Here is a 14,340-nt window from a genome sequence, read left to right as displayed (position 1 = left end):
AGTTTATTTATAGGGAGAGAGAATGAGTGGGGGAGGGGCAGAGAGGTGGGTGGGGGGGTAGAGAATCCCAAGCAGGCTCTGTGCACTGTCAGCACAGAGCCCAGTGGGCTCCGATGTGGGGCTTGAACTCACAAACCGTGAGATCATGACCTGAGCCGAAATCAAGAGTTGGACACTTAACCAACTGAGCCACCCAGGTGCCCCCATGAAGATATTTTTTTGAGCACCTGTTAATGTCAGGCATTGTTCGAGACACCCAGAATACTGCAGCACATGAAACAGACAAAGTCCATGCCGTCCTGCAGCTTATGTTCTACTATCAGGAGACATACTATAAACATGTAACAGATAAAGAAAATAATCTCAAAGAACAATAAGTGCTATGAAGGCAATGAAGCAGGCTGATGTAGAGCGTACCTGGGGGATGGGGCTCAACTTTAGTTACTGAGTGGTCAGGGAAGGCCTCTCTGAACTGAGACCTGAAAGATGAGGCAGAGGAAGCCATGGGAATATCTGGGGCAGAGCGTTCCAACAGAGAGAACATCAAGTGCAAAGCCCCCTGAGGTGGGATTTTCAAAGAGATTATAGGTAGTGTGGGTTATTCACAGACTGAGCACTGTCCAATGGGTCAGGAGATGGATTTAGACTTGCCTCTACCTAAATGTCTCGAGTGTTTTGGGGCAGTAAGCCTGTTTTCTGTAAAATTCCTACCCTAACCCCCCAGGAAGACTTGATTAAATAAAGCAATAAAGGGGAATGAAAAAGACCCCAAGCCTTCCTCCTAATATTCTGTTCCTCCTTCCTTCTCCATTTTCTGGGGGCAGTAAGTGTAGGAAGTTTTTCTCTGGGGTCCTAAGGGCTGGTGGTAGGATTGAGACAGGTCAGGGACAAGGGCACCAGCCCAGCTACAAGAGATGCTGCCAAAGGCAGCTGGGCAAAGCCAAGTGTTGAAATGGTCAAGGGGGCTCAGGCAGAACTGGATGCAGGAGGAGGCAGACAGCTGGGGGAGGAACGCCTACCCATGTACACAGGCGTCTGGGCTACAGGTCATTGGCTGTGTGTTAAGGCTCCCCAGTAGTGAGCCCCCGCCACATATGCTGCTGTTAGGACAGGGGGTGGTGGAGGACCGGACAGGAAAACTGAAGCAGAATCCTGGCCATGCTGGTTAAGTTGACACAGGGAAAGGGGATGGGTAGGCAAAGCCTGAAACTTGCAGAAGCCCAGGACTACAGCAGCAAAATGAATTCCAGGCCTTGCTTGTGGCAAGCTCTGTTGTGTTGGAACTGGTATGGGGATGACCTCATAGGTTCCAGTGTGAGGGGACTAGATAGGGCTGATCCCCAGCAAGAGAGCAACTGTACCCCTTTGCTGCCATCTGGACCATTGTGTCCAGCATGTAGCTCTCCCAGACAGCTTCGTGGGGGGAGGCATGAATCGGTTAACATTTGATTTTTGAAATCTTTATCTTTGCTTTGCCCAAGGCATCGCTTTGTGTCTACCTCTGAGACATTGGCTTTTGCCAAACACGTCTGGCTCCCTGGTGCCCAGGTGTGGACAGCCTTGACTAAGAACTGCTTTTTTCCCAGCAGAATACCTTTGGTCTCATATGGTTGTCCTGGAGAGATTAAGTGACCCACCCAAGGTCACACTGTAAACCAATAGAGGAAGTTAAAAAAAAATTGAAAGGACAGATAATGAGAGCTACTTTTATTAAGTATTCTGTACGGTACAAGGGCTTTAAAGACTGCACTTTGTTAACCATCACATCACTATTACCTTTCTGATGGTTCTATTATTATTGCCATTTTACAGATGAGAGGCTAAGACCTGCCCAAGGACACACAGCAAGTGAGTAAGTGGAAAGGGACTTGAACCCAGAAAGTCTGACAACAGAGTCTGCACCCATAACTGCTTTGATCCAGGGAGTTTGTGAGTTGCCTGGGTCTCAGAAAATGAAAAGCAACTGATTTGGCTGGGCAGGGCCCTGGGGGAAAGAAAAAGAAAACACTCTGACTCTTTCCTCTGCAGCCCTTTTCCTTCCTCCATTTTCCATTCTTTTTCTGGAAGGTAATTGCTTGGGGCAGTGACAACCTCCTGGCGAATTACACAGCTGGTTTCCCAGTGAGATTTGTAACAACAACCCCGCCAGCCTGGCGGCCCGCAGCAAGTTCCGGTTTAAGAAACTAATTGCTGGATTGTGTAGTTGGTGCTAAATTGGGTAATTTCTTGGTGACGGCATGTGTGCCAGTTCTTCCATTCCCAGATAGATTTGAGCTGCATCAGAGAATTTGTCATACACGGCACCCTCCCAGACTCCTCCACTCTCCACTTCCCGAGCTAGCACAGGCAATTGCAAAAGTGGCTGTTTCCCTGGGCCCAGAGGTTCATCACCTGAGCAACTCTCTGTGTCCTGGGATAGTACCGAGGTGACTTCATGCAGTAAGATGGGGAACATACCACCAGCACCTAGAATTGTCATAGGGCTTCAGGGAGCTTCCTTTACTCTGTACTTATCTGACCTTGGACTTGGAACAAACTCAGTACTCACCTTTGGGGAAAAGGCTAAACCATATACCACACTCTGGTTTGCTCTGGAGTGTGTGGGTACGTGTGAGGTTTTTGTTTGTTTGTTTTCTTCTTCTTTTGACAAATTCACTTTCATTACTGTGTTTACTTCAGAATGGCTTTTAATAAGGGTGTCTTCTCTGGGCTGACAGCACAGGTGGGAGGAAAGCTAAGGTGTTGGGGTGAGGCAACACTGAGTTTGACTTTGGGTTTTACCACCAACTCTGTGACCCAGGACAGATCAGTTAGCCTCTCCCAGCCTCAGTTTCTTTTTCTGTGAAATGGAAGTGGGGGGGATAGTACCGATCCCTTGGAATAATTGTGGAAATTAAATAAGATGTCATAAGTGAAATGCTCACATTCACTCAACAAACACCTGCCATATGCCAAGCATCATTCTGGGGGCGGGGGTGAATAAGATGGATGGAATTCCTACATTCACATGGAGCTTACAGTGTAGTGGGAGAGACAGACAATCTCCAAATCATACACATTGAAAATGGTAATGATATAAGAGCTATGCAGGTGCCTAATGCCTTGAGAGCAAACAGCAGGGAGATCTGACCTAGTCGGGGAGGCCAGAGAAAGCTGCCCCGAGGAAGCAACAACGGGGCTGAGATCTGAAGGGTGTGTAGGAGTTAACAAGGCAGAGGTGGGCGGGAAAAGCTTTCTGGACAGGGGAAACAGGTCCCTGATGGGATCATGGGATTGCAAAAAGAGTGGCCTGGTTGGAGCAGAGAAAGCAAGGGGGAGCATGTTGTGAGAGGGTGTTGGAAACGTAGGAAGGGCCGGACCCTGCAGGCCTTGTTGGACAGGTTATGGTGTTTTATCTTAAGAACATCAATAAGCCAATAAAGAGGTTTAAGCAGAAAAGTGACAATATCAGATTTCTGTTTCCAAGTGACCATTTGGATTGGAAGCTGGGTAGGAAAGGAAGCAGGGAGACCAGTTAGGAGATTTTTCAGATGCTCAGGCAGGAGATGGTGTTCTGAGTTAGGTGGATTGGTTAGTGGTGCTTTCTACTTACAAATACAGAAACCTGGCCAACGATGGTTTAAATAAAGAAGAGTTTATTTCTTACCACATTTAGGCCCAGAGGAAGGCAGACGGCTTATGTTGGTTCCATGGCTCAATGACTCCAGGACTAGCATTTCTGGGATTCTCTAGGCCTTTCTCTCATGGTGGCAAGACAGCCCGCCTTAGCTCCAGGCTTCATGGTTGTATTCAAGCCTAGAAGAAAGGGAGGAAGGATGGTACTAGCAAGCTCCACTCCTTTTATCACAAAGGCAGAATATTTTCCAGAAACCATCGAGTTTTATGTATGTATCATTAGCCAAAAGTGAATCCTGTAGCCTCTAGTTACAGGTGCTGGGAAGGGGGAAGGGAGGTTGAGAGTGAGTTTTAGCTAGGCAGCCAACCATTGTTGGTGGATATGGAAATAGTGGGCAGATCTATTTTTAGGAAGCAAAATCCGTAGGTCTTGGTGATAGATGGAATTATTAGTCCCCTCCTTGCTTGTTTTGCCTCTCTATGGATTAGTATATAAGGTGACAGCAGGAGAATGTGATGGTAAAGTATACCATATAAGAGGAAGCCTGTATAATCCAATCTACATCAATGATGTCTTTTCTTTAGGAAATCCATAAATTGGGTATCTCCTTCCCCCAGCATTTTGCATTTGATCATAGTTTAGTATTTGGACATTGGGGATTTTGCAAATTCAGAATAAAGCGTTCACATGAGGGATTACATTGTGTAATCTTTTAGAGTTCATAAAATGGTTTCATATACATTTTATCATTTGATATTAAAATCCTGGGAGATAGATGAGTGGGCATCATCTGGTCACTTGTCTAGTGTCACACACCTTCTGGTCTCAGAGCTTGTACTTTTTCCACTACCCAGTGCTACCCTATAGGACATGGGTAGTTTGTCTGAAGAGAAGCCCATCTCCCCTGAGACTTAGAGCTGGGAGAACATGGACTGATGCTAAAGGGACTGAAGTTTGATAATCTTGATGGAGGTTCAGAGGCTTCACAGCAGCACCTGTGTGAGGCAGGGCCAAGGAGTAGGGGGAGCCTGGGAACATCTACCCTTGGGAAGCTCAGCATGACACTCCTTGATGTGACCACAAACAAAGCAAATGAGATGGTCTGAGCTTCTGCCAAAGTGGACTTTTGTGCTGTGAGTCTCAAACGTGGGTCCTGCCTGGGCAAGAGGAGGAGGATCATGATGTGGATGAAGGACCAGGGTATCAAAATTTCTTTCCAAAGCAAAGAGATGCTTCCAAGAGCTTTTCCAACAACTGCTTGTGAGGCCTCTTGGTCTGAAGTCACTTCTGCTTCCCCAGAGAAGGGCAGTGGAGAAGAATTGTTATCTAGAGCCAAGCAGTTGATATCTGTGAGGTCACCCCAGGTTCTCTCCAGGAAAGGTAACCAACAGCTTCTCCAGTCCAGGCCACAGGGTGGGCCAGGGGCTGGGCATGTCTCACCCTCTCCTCTGTGGAAGATTTCCAGGAGACTCCACCATTGTCTCCATTGTCTCACATTCCTCAGGGTCAGGAAGTTCTTCCTGATGTCTGACTGTGTCTCTTCCACTACTATTAATCATGCCTGCAAAGCTAGCTCTTCTTCCTGACATCCCTGTGTCTAATAATGGCATCATTAGTCTTCCAGTCACGGCTGCTGCAAACTTCAGAGTTGTCTTCCTTCCTGACTCTCTCTCTCTCTTTCCCACCTCATCCCAGTATTTGCCAAACCCTAAATGTCTGCTGGAACTCCCACAGCCCACCCCTAAGAATTCCTTATTTGCCCACCTCTTCTGCCTTTGTGCCTCCTGTTTCCTCCTCTGGGAATTCTCTCTCCCCCACCACTTTGTCTTCAGAACACACAGCCATCTTGTTCTCCATCCCAAACACATCATTCTCTGGGAAGCCTCCTCACTCTCCCTCTATTAAATCTGTTCCTGTCTTCATCTGAACTAGCATAATGTTTTGCTACCCCTTTCTAGTCCAGTCATTTATTCATCTACTTGGTGAACAATTTATTAAGCACCTGCTCTGGACAAAGCCCTGAGTGAGGTGTTGGACATTCAGAGATAAATAGATATGGTTCCTACACTGCAAAAGACCACTTTCTAGTTGAGAGGACAGAAACTGAAACAGACAATTTCAATGCAGTATTATGTTTCTTTCATGGGGGAACCCAGGGTGTTATGAAAGCCCAATAGAGAGATATAACCCAGAATAAGAGTACAGAAAGTCTTTAAGGGACGGTGAAGCTTCATCTGTTTAAGTGTTAGCCAAGAGAAAGGGTTGAAGGGAGTAGATGGAAGGAGATTCTAGGAGGAGGGTACAGCTTGTGCAAAAATATAGCGACCTAAAATAACCCTGTCATGTGGGATTGGTCCCTTGTTAGACTATAAGCCTCTCAATGACAGAGACCACACTTAAATCACCTCTACACACTTCTTACTTAGAGTCTTACTTATGGTAGCTGCTCAACAAATATTTGGGGAATGGAGTTATATTTGAGGGCAATGGAGGAAAAAAAAAAAAAAAAGCAGTGGCTCAGCACCATGGACAGATCACACAGACACCTGCAGTTGGAGGTAGTCCAACCTGTAAGCTCATTTGCATGTATTTGCATAATGAAGCCAACTTCATTTCCCAGGGGTCCAAAGGCTCTGCATCATGGGGGATCTAATCAGTCCTGGTTTGGGGGGGTTGGGAAGGGAAACTGTCAAGGCCAGAGGCTGGTCCTCTGAGGACTCTGGGAGAATCTCTTTCTTCCTTTGCTCACTACTCTTCTTTTCCATCAGGAGCCAGTGGTCCTGAGCCTTCCGAAGTTAGAATTCTGTTTGGTGGTGGGGATCCTGACACCAAGGATGGGAAACCCCGGATGGTGAGTTGTAGGAGCCTGGGAGATGAGGAGTAGATTGAGGTTCTGAAATCAGAATGACTTGGGTTATTCTGGATGCAACCTGAAACAGTGGATATGGAGAGGTGGTGGTGGGGAGGAACGGAGGATGGGTCTCGGAGGTGCTGCTGTCTGGAGTCTTTGAGGCTGTCATCCCCTCCTAGTCAGCAGATGGCCCAGGAGCCTGGTCTAGGATGAGGGAGGGCGCCGTCTGCCAGCTCCTCAGTCCCTGTCCCTCCTGCTGACACCCCCTCCTGCTGTAGCTCCTGTCCTGGCAGCTCTGGAGTCCTGATTGGAGGCAGTTCTTGCTGAGAGCTGACCTCTCTGTCCTGTAGCCTTGGCAAGCCTGGGATGGGGGCCAGGGGCACTGGTTCCAATGCTTTCTCTCCACCACCTCCCTGCCCTTCCAGCCTACTGTTCCTGGGAGGAGGAACTCCTGAGTTCCAATCCCAGTTTAGGATTTAGATGCTGCCTTGTACAACCAACGTTCTTCCTCTTTATGGTTTCTCCTCCCTGTGTGACTCCCCTACAGTGGAATGGGGGTGGCCAATGGGAGTGAAAGGCAAAAGGGGAAATTTCACTGGGGAACACTTGGAACCCAGAAGAAGAAGAGGCAGTCATCTTAGGTTATTCCTTCCTGTCTCAGCCCTGGAGTGGGTGGGTGGGGGGGTGTGGGAGGGAGGAGAATGAGCCTGCAGCCAGATGGAAGGAACAGGGTGTGGAAAGAAGGGGAGGGGGTGGGTATGTAGATGCAGGTCCAGCGTTCTCTTTGGTTGCTGCTGCTAGAGGCCATGACCCTGAGGCCTGGCTCCTCGAAGCAGTGGGTGTGGGTAGGGCTGGGGCAGAGGTGTGGCTCTGGATCAATTTGCCTACAGCCAGTTTGTTGAAAGCTAGTTCACCTAATGACTGGTTTCATATATATATATATATATAGTCTGTTTGGGTATCCTTTTATTTTGGGTACCCTAAGGATTTTTAGAAACTCATTTGGCTGAGGGTATTTTGTCTTGTGAATAAGTATTTATCAAATTTGCAGCATTTGACGAATGATGGCATTATTTTGTGCCCTTGTGTCTTTGTCTAGTATGACTGTTTTAAGGAATTTGAAGCTCATTTGTGGAAAGATAGTACAATTAATTACAATAAATTGATATGCATTACCTAAAGGGATACTGGAATACCTAATAATAGATAGTTTTAGGTGAAGTGGCCTGTTGTTCATTCCAAATCCTTTTTCTCTTTATTTTCCCAGGAGGTTCCTGGGGCCTGGCCCCCAACACTATGAAGAACCCTTGCTGAGGCCATGAGGGGTTACCATGGCGACCGCGGTAGCCATCCCCGCCCAGCCCGCTTTGCCGACCAGCAGCATATGGACGTGGGCTCAGCTTCCAGGGCCCCGTACCTGCTGGGCTCCGGGGAGGCCTTCTCCACCGAGCCCCGCTTCTGTGCCCCGAGAGCTGGCCTGGGACACCTTTCTCCTGAAGGGCCCCTGAGCCTGAGTGAAGGGCCATCAGTAGGCCCTGAGGGAGGGCCAGGGGGGGCCGGGGTTGGGGGGGGGAGCAGCACCTTCCCCAGGATGTACCCCGGCCAGGGCCCCTTCGACACTTGTGAAGACTGTGTGGGCCACCCTCAGGGCAAGGGTGCCCCCCGCCTGCCTTCTACACTCCTGGACCAGTTTGAAAAGCAGTTGCCAGTTCAACAAGATGGCTTCCACACACTCCCATACCAGCGAGGTCCAGCAGGGGCCGGGCCTGGGTCAGGGCCAGCGTCTGGCACTGCCCCGGAAGCCCGCAGCGAGAGCCCCAGCCGCATCCGGCACCTGGTTCACTCTGTGCAGAAGCTCTTCGCCAAGTCCCACTCTTTGGAGGCCCCAGGGAAGCGGGACTATAATGGGCCCAAGGCTGAGGGAAGAGGTGGCTCTGGAGGAGACAGCTACCCCGGCCCGGGCTCTGGAGGCCCCCACACCTCCCACCACCACCATCACCACCACCACCACCACCACCACCAGTCCCGGCACGGCAAGAGGAGCAAGAGCAAGGACCGCAAGGGGGACGGGCGGCACCAGTCCAAGGCCGCTGGCTGGTGGAGCTCTGATGACAACTTGGACAGCGATAGTGGCTTCCTAGCGGGTGGGCGGCCCCCTGGGGAGCCTGGTGGTCCCTTCTGCCTGGAGGCTCCAGATGGGTCCTACCGGGACTTGAGCTTCAAGGGGCGCTCGGGCGGGTCGGAAGGCCGCTGTCTCGCCTGCACTGGCATGTCCATGTCACTGGATGGACAATCGGTCAAGCGAAGTGCCTGGCACACCATGATGGTCAGCCAGGGCCGGGATGGATACCCAGGGGCTGGGCCAGGCAAGGGACTCCTGGGTCCGGAGGCCAAGGCCAAAGCCAGGACTTATCACTATCTGCAGGTGAGGCTATGGTGGGGGTGGGGAACAGGGTCCTCAGTCCTCATTGAGGTTGTCACCCGGGGAGCTATCAAAGGGGTTGGATGGGAGTCAGTTGTCCCCATGATGGAGGCCTGGAGGCAGGGAGGTTCTGCCTGGCCTCACTGTGTCGCCTCGAGCCCCTTTTGGGATCTCGGTTTCCCCATTTGTACAACGAAGAGGCCCTTCTATTCTGACATTATATGTCACTGCCAGGAAGACCTCCCTTCGACCTGCTGTTTGGACAAGCTGTGCTGGCCTCTGTCTCATGAGCTCGGAGGCAGAAGGAGGTTGAGGGTAGGCAGTGGACAGGACAGTGTGGTACTCCCTGGCAGTTGCTTCCCTTGAGATTAGAGGTCAGCAGTTGGAAAGCAGTTCTCCTGCCCCCAGGCCTTTCCAGACCTCTTTTCTGCTCAGATCGGGGTGGTCCAGATACTGTTTGAATATGAAGGTCAGTTATTTCCAGAATGTGCCTGTGCTGGGGTTTGTCATTCTGGGGTGCCTGCAGTAGGACACCACAAGGCTGTGGAAGAGCCTCCCATTGGGAGCCTGTCCTGTGGGTTTTCCTAGGCTGGGGACACACTGAAGTCTGAGGCCCAGATACAACACCAGGGCAGGGCTTCTAGGGAGTGGATTGTGCCCATGATAGTTGGCATGCTGTCTCCATCCTGTCTCACCACTTGTGTGGTCTCTGCAGGTGAGGCGAGGAGTTCTGACTCCTCCTTATGGAGCCCTTATCCATCCCACACGGTCCCCTCTCCATCTTCTCACTGAGGTGGGATCGGGTTCTTCTCACCATCTTCTCTCTCAACCTTCCTTTTCTCTGCCTCAGGATGCTCTCCCATACCCCTCATACCCCTGGCTTGCTTTTTTTTTTTTTTTTTAAGTTTCATTTATTTTATAATCTCTATGCCCAACATGGGGCTCGAACTCATGACCCCAAGATCAAGAGTCACATGTTTTTCCTACTGAGCCAGCCAGCCAACCCCCCCACCCCACCCCACCCTGGACTTACTTTCTTGAGGCCTCCCATGGGTTTAGGAGGAAAAGTCATTACAAGGTCTGGAAGTCCAGCAGACTTAGAGTTATCCCCCAAACCCACATTCCACGTGTTTAATCCACAGTCATTCATTCAGTGAGCTTTCCTGGGTGCTGTGGATATAAAGACGAAGACACAGACGCTGCTTGTGAGGAGCCCACAGGGTCGAGGTGGGATTGACAAGGAAGCAGGTAGAATAGAGTGATGAGGCTGTGATAGCACAGAGCCTGAGGCACCGTGGGGGCACAGAGGGGGCACCTCACCCACCTGGGGTGGTGGTGGCCAGGGGACTGCTCAGAGCAGCTTCGGGGGAGGATGGCCCCTGAGCTGAATCCTGGTGGAGCTGGAGTTGGTCGAATGCAGAAGAGGATTAAGGGTCTTCCAGGAAGAGGCTACAGCTTGTTCAAAGGTACAGAGAATTGACCTTGCATGTGTCTTTTGGGTGTCCCTGGCCTTGCTGGTAAGTTCTTCACACGTTAGGGCTCTTCTGGGTGGAGAACTTACAAGAGCTCAAGGGAAAGCAAGAAGGGGGGGGGGGGCAGACAGTAGGGAAGGTTAGAAACTTCTCGGATTCAGGACTCCTGGGTTGTCCTTGAATTGCCCCTTTCCTGGGTAGAGAGGTCCTCTAAGTTGGGATTTGAAGGGTCCAGCAGAAAGGGCCAAGGAGGGAACACCAGCCCTCCTTCTGCTATAACTGAGCCCTGGCTGTCCCTGGAGCTTCACTGCCACTCTGCTGCCTCCTGCTGCTTCTCCAGGGCTGCCCTGACCTCTCTGGGGGCTTCCTTTTTAACATGCACCTCACAGTGTCCTGCAGAGGAGCAAGGAGCTGCAGTGGCTGTGGAGTGGGAACCCTGCAGTGTGGCAGAGAGTGCCCTGGCTATCCCATCTGCTGGCCTGTCTCTCTCTGCTTGCTTGTGGCTCCTCTCTGTAGAGTGCAGGGACGGGAATGATTCCTTGGGGCCTGGGGTTCTAAGACATCTGAGGATTGCAAAGTCAGAGCCTGTTTGGGGGAGAACTAACAGATTGCAGGGACCTTGCACAAAAGCAAGGGAAGCTGGCCCCATCAGACCAGGTGTCTTTGTTGGATCCTTAACCCTTTTGTTGAGACCCTATTTCTCCCACTGGACCTCAGCTCTCCCTCAACCCTCTTTTGAACCCCTCTTTGTCCTCAGAGCCCTTGTTCCTTTATGTTCCTCCCTGCGTTACCCTCTTCTGATTGAGTTCCAGCATCTTCACTGAGCCCTGCTCCTCCTGGTGGGTTACTTCCATCCTGGGAACCCATTCCATCCCTGGGTCTCTGTTCTCATATTTATCTCTGTCCCTTCACCTAGCCTCACCCCCAGAGTCTCTGTCCCTCCCCTGAACCCTATGCTGTCCCTGAATATTGACCTTCTTAGTTTCCATCCTCACCCCATTCAACCTGTTTCTTACAACAGGTGTTCGAAATCTTCCTTGCCTGCCCCAGCCCTCTCCCCCGCGCCTCTATTTATACGTCATTCTTCCTAGTGTAGGCCAACCATCACAGGTTCCCTCACCTTCCTGTCAGCCACCTACGGATTCGTCTAGATCCCCAGCCACCCCCATTGCCTTCCTTCTTGGCTCAGAGAAAAAGCCAAGACCACTCACCCAGACTGATCCCTCCAGCAGGGTTTGAGCCCATCTCCCCGGGATCCCCTCTATCCCTGAATTGACTGCCCCTTCTCCATCCTACATTTAAAGGCTAGCTTTGTCTTTACTGGCTCTTTCTCTTATTCTGAAAACATGCCCAAGTCTCTCATCCTACAAAATCTTCAACTCCGTACCCCCTTCTGTCTACTGTCTTCTCTTCATACCCAAGTTCTTAAAGCATAGGTTCTACACCTTCACTTCCTTTTATTCTCCCTTTATTACAGTCTGGCATCCACATCCCCTGTCCTCTAAAATGTTCTGGCATTGGTCCCCAGTAGTCTCTTGAAAGCTCTCCTTGAAAGGCACTTTTCAAGGCTTATAATAATAATAGCTAACATTTACTGAGGACTTACTATGTGCTGGGCATGTCATGTTGACTTATTTATCCTTCCCACCAACCCTGGGATGTAGGCATAATTGTCATTACTGATTCATAGATGAGGAAACTGAGAGAGTAATCAGTTTTGCCCAAGTTTGCCTAGCAAGTGATGGGGCGAGATTTTGAACATGGATTTTAACTCCTCAGCCCGAATTACTAACCTCTCAATGCACTGTGGCATTTGACATTATCAACTCCTTTTATTCTGGAAATGTCTCCCGTTTCCATGACATGGCATTCTCCTGACTTCCCTCCTCCCCCTCTGCCCACTCCTTCTCAGGTGACTTCATAGGCTTTTCTTCCTTTCTTTGCAGTCCCCTTTTTAAATGTCAGTGAATCCCTCCCCAGCTCTCTTTCTTCTTTCCCCTGGGCTGTTTCATTCACCCCTATGGATTCAGCTGCCGCCCATGACTCCCACGTGTCTGCCTCCAACCCAGATTTCTCCAGTGAACTCCAGAACTGAACATCCAGCCACCTGCTCAGCAGTTCTCTGCCAGACTTAAGATGCTCAACCCTGACCTATCACCTCTTCCCCAAACCTGCTTCTCTGGGATTCTGTGGCTCAGTGAACGACAGCACCATCCCCCAGGTCCTCAGCCAGCAGCCTCCCAGTCATCTGTGACGCCTCCCAGCGCACCCCCCACCACCCCCTCACCCCCTACATCTAATCAGGCTCACTGATGCTCCTTAACACCTCATTTCCATCTCCTCATCCCCCTCATTGTCATGGTCTTAATTTAGGCTCATCATCTCTTGCCTGGCTAACAGCATAAGCCTTTTAATTGGTCTCCCTCCTGCCACTCGATCCCCTGCCCTTCTCCCAGCGCTACACAGTGCATCCCCCCTTTGGACTGTCAGAGTGCTCTTTCTGAACCAAATTTGATGGCACTTCCCTGCTTAGAGCCCTCTGTGACTCCTCAGAGGGGGAAGGAGGGAGAGTTGGAGGATTTAGGATGTCAGCAGGTTAAGAGAAGGAAGGAGCAGGAGGGGTGAAAGGTGAGGGCAGGTGATACTTCACTGCGGGGGGTGGGTCAACACAGGTCACTTTGGCCTCCGATCTTCAACCTCTTGGCACTTGGCATATCACCTCCAAGACTCCATAGGTGGCCTTCAGTTAAGTAGTAAAAGGTCCATGGAGGATGATGAGGCATCTCCTGTAAGGGAGGGGACAGCTGAAACCTTACCTCCGGCTCCGCTTCTGCATGCCCCTGAGCATGGCCTGCTCCAGCTAGCAGAGCGCCCCGGCAATGGGGATAGAGGGTTCTGGCTTCTAGATTTCATAGGGACGTGTCTGAGAGACAGAAGCCCCTGTCCCTGCAGGTGCCGCAAGATGACTGGGGGGGTTACCCCACTGGGGGCAAGGATGGGGAGATCCCCTGCCGCAGGATGCGGAGCGGCAGCTACATCAAAGCCATGGGGGATGAGGAGAGTGGAGACTCAGAAGGCAGCCCCAAGACGTCCCCCAAAGCAGTCGCCCGGCGCTTCACCTCCCGCCGCTCCTCCAGCGTGGACCAGGCCCGGATCAAGTAAGGACAGGGAGGGCTGGGGGCGGAGAGTGGGAAGCCGATGCTGGGTCCCTGCAGGAGATGTGCACCAGAGGGGTTCCCTGCCTAGGATTCGACTGGGGGAGGCTCGCTTTGCCCCACAGAAAGAGGGGGTCCCTGGTGAGATAGTGCCTCTCTGAGTGCCTCTTTAGGAGAGTCTCTTCACCCAGGAGTCTCCTGGGAGGATCCCTGTCTGGGGGTTTCTGAGGTATAGAACCTGCTCAGAGGCCCCAGTGCTATTATTCCCCCTTCTGGCAGACCCCCATTCTGAATCTGGAATTTTGACCTTTCCCAGCTGCTGTGTCCCACCCCGGATCCATCCCCGGAGCTCCATCCCTGGCTACAGCCGTTCCCTCACCACCGGACAGGTAGGGATGGTCCAGCACACCTGAAGGAAAGGGTGGGAAGGAAGCGGGGTGGGGTCAGTCCCATACTCAGCCTATGCCTGAAAATCAGAGGTCTGCCCGTGGAGAGAGCCCAGGTCTGGTTCTGGGGGCAGCTGGGAGGCCTTGGGACTCCTGGATCTGACTCAGCCTGGGGGGTCTCAGTCACATCCTTCAAAACCACCGAGGGGCCTCTAAGTGATGAGTTTGCAGGGGCAACATCAGTTTTCTGAGGTTTTCCAGTCCTGTCATGGCCTGATTACTCCCAGTTCGCCCCATGCAAAAGGCAGGCTTGATTGTGCAGATGGTACAGGGATAGGCAGAGCTGCGGTCTGAGAGATGGCCTGTGCTTGAGTTCTCTCCCCGCCACTCCAACCATTGGAAGACACGGCAACGCCTCTGTTTTCTCACCTTTAAAAT

General features: G+C 51.2%; 1 protein-coding gene across 4 annotated transcripts in view; it reads left to right on the top strand.

The window, feature by feature from the left end:
• Positions 1-14,340, top strand: part of DLGAP3 (DLG associated protein 3) — a 68,163-nt gene that overhangs the window by 15,818 nt on the left and 38,005 nt on the right. For 3 of the 4 annotated variants that reach the window (XM_053211136.1, XM_027059728.2, XM_027059729.2), the window contains exons 2-5: positions 6,385-6,467; positions 7,735-8,892; positions 13,314-13,519; positions 13,833-13,905. In XM_053211136.1, the coding sequence (XP_053067111.1) occupies positions 7,786-8,892; positions 13,314-13,519; positions 13,833-13,905 (1,386 nt within the window). In that variant the 5' untranslated portion in view covers positions 6,385-6,467; positions 7,735-7,785. Of the gene's footprint in view, positions 1-113; positions 1,849-6,384; positions 6,468-7,734; positions 8,893-13,313; positions 13,520-13,832; positions 13,906-14,340 lie in introns of those variants that run through there. The other variant, XM_053211133.1, reaches the window with a different exon arrangement.

Source organism: Acinonyx jubatus, chromosome C1, assembly GCF_027475565.1.
Source record: "Acinonyx jubatus isolate Ajub_Pintada_27869175 chromosome C1, VMU_Ajub_asm_v1.0, whole genome shotgun sequence".
Classification (NCBI taxonomy): domain Eukaryota; kingdom Metazoa; phylum Chordata; class Mammalia; order Carnivora; family Felidae; genus Acinonyx; species Acinonyx jubatus.
The sequence above is the reverse complement of the archived record's forward strand: the minus strand, read 5'-3'. Positions and strand labels throughout refer to the sequence as shown.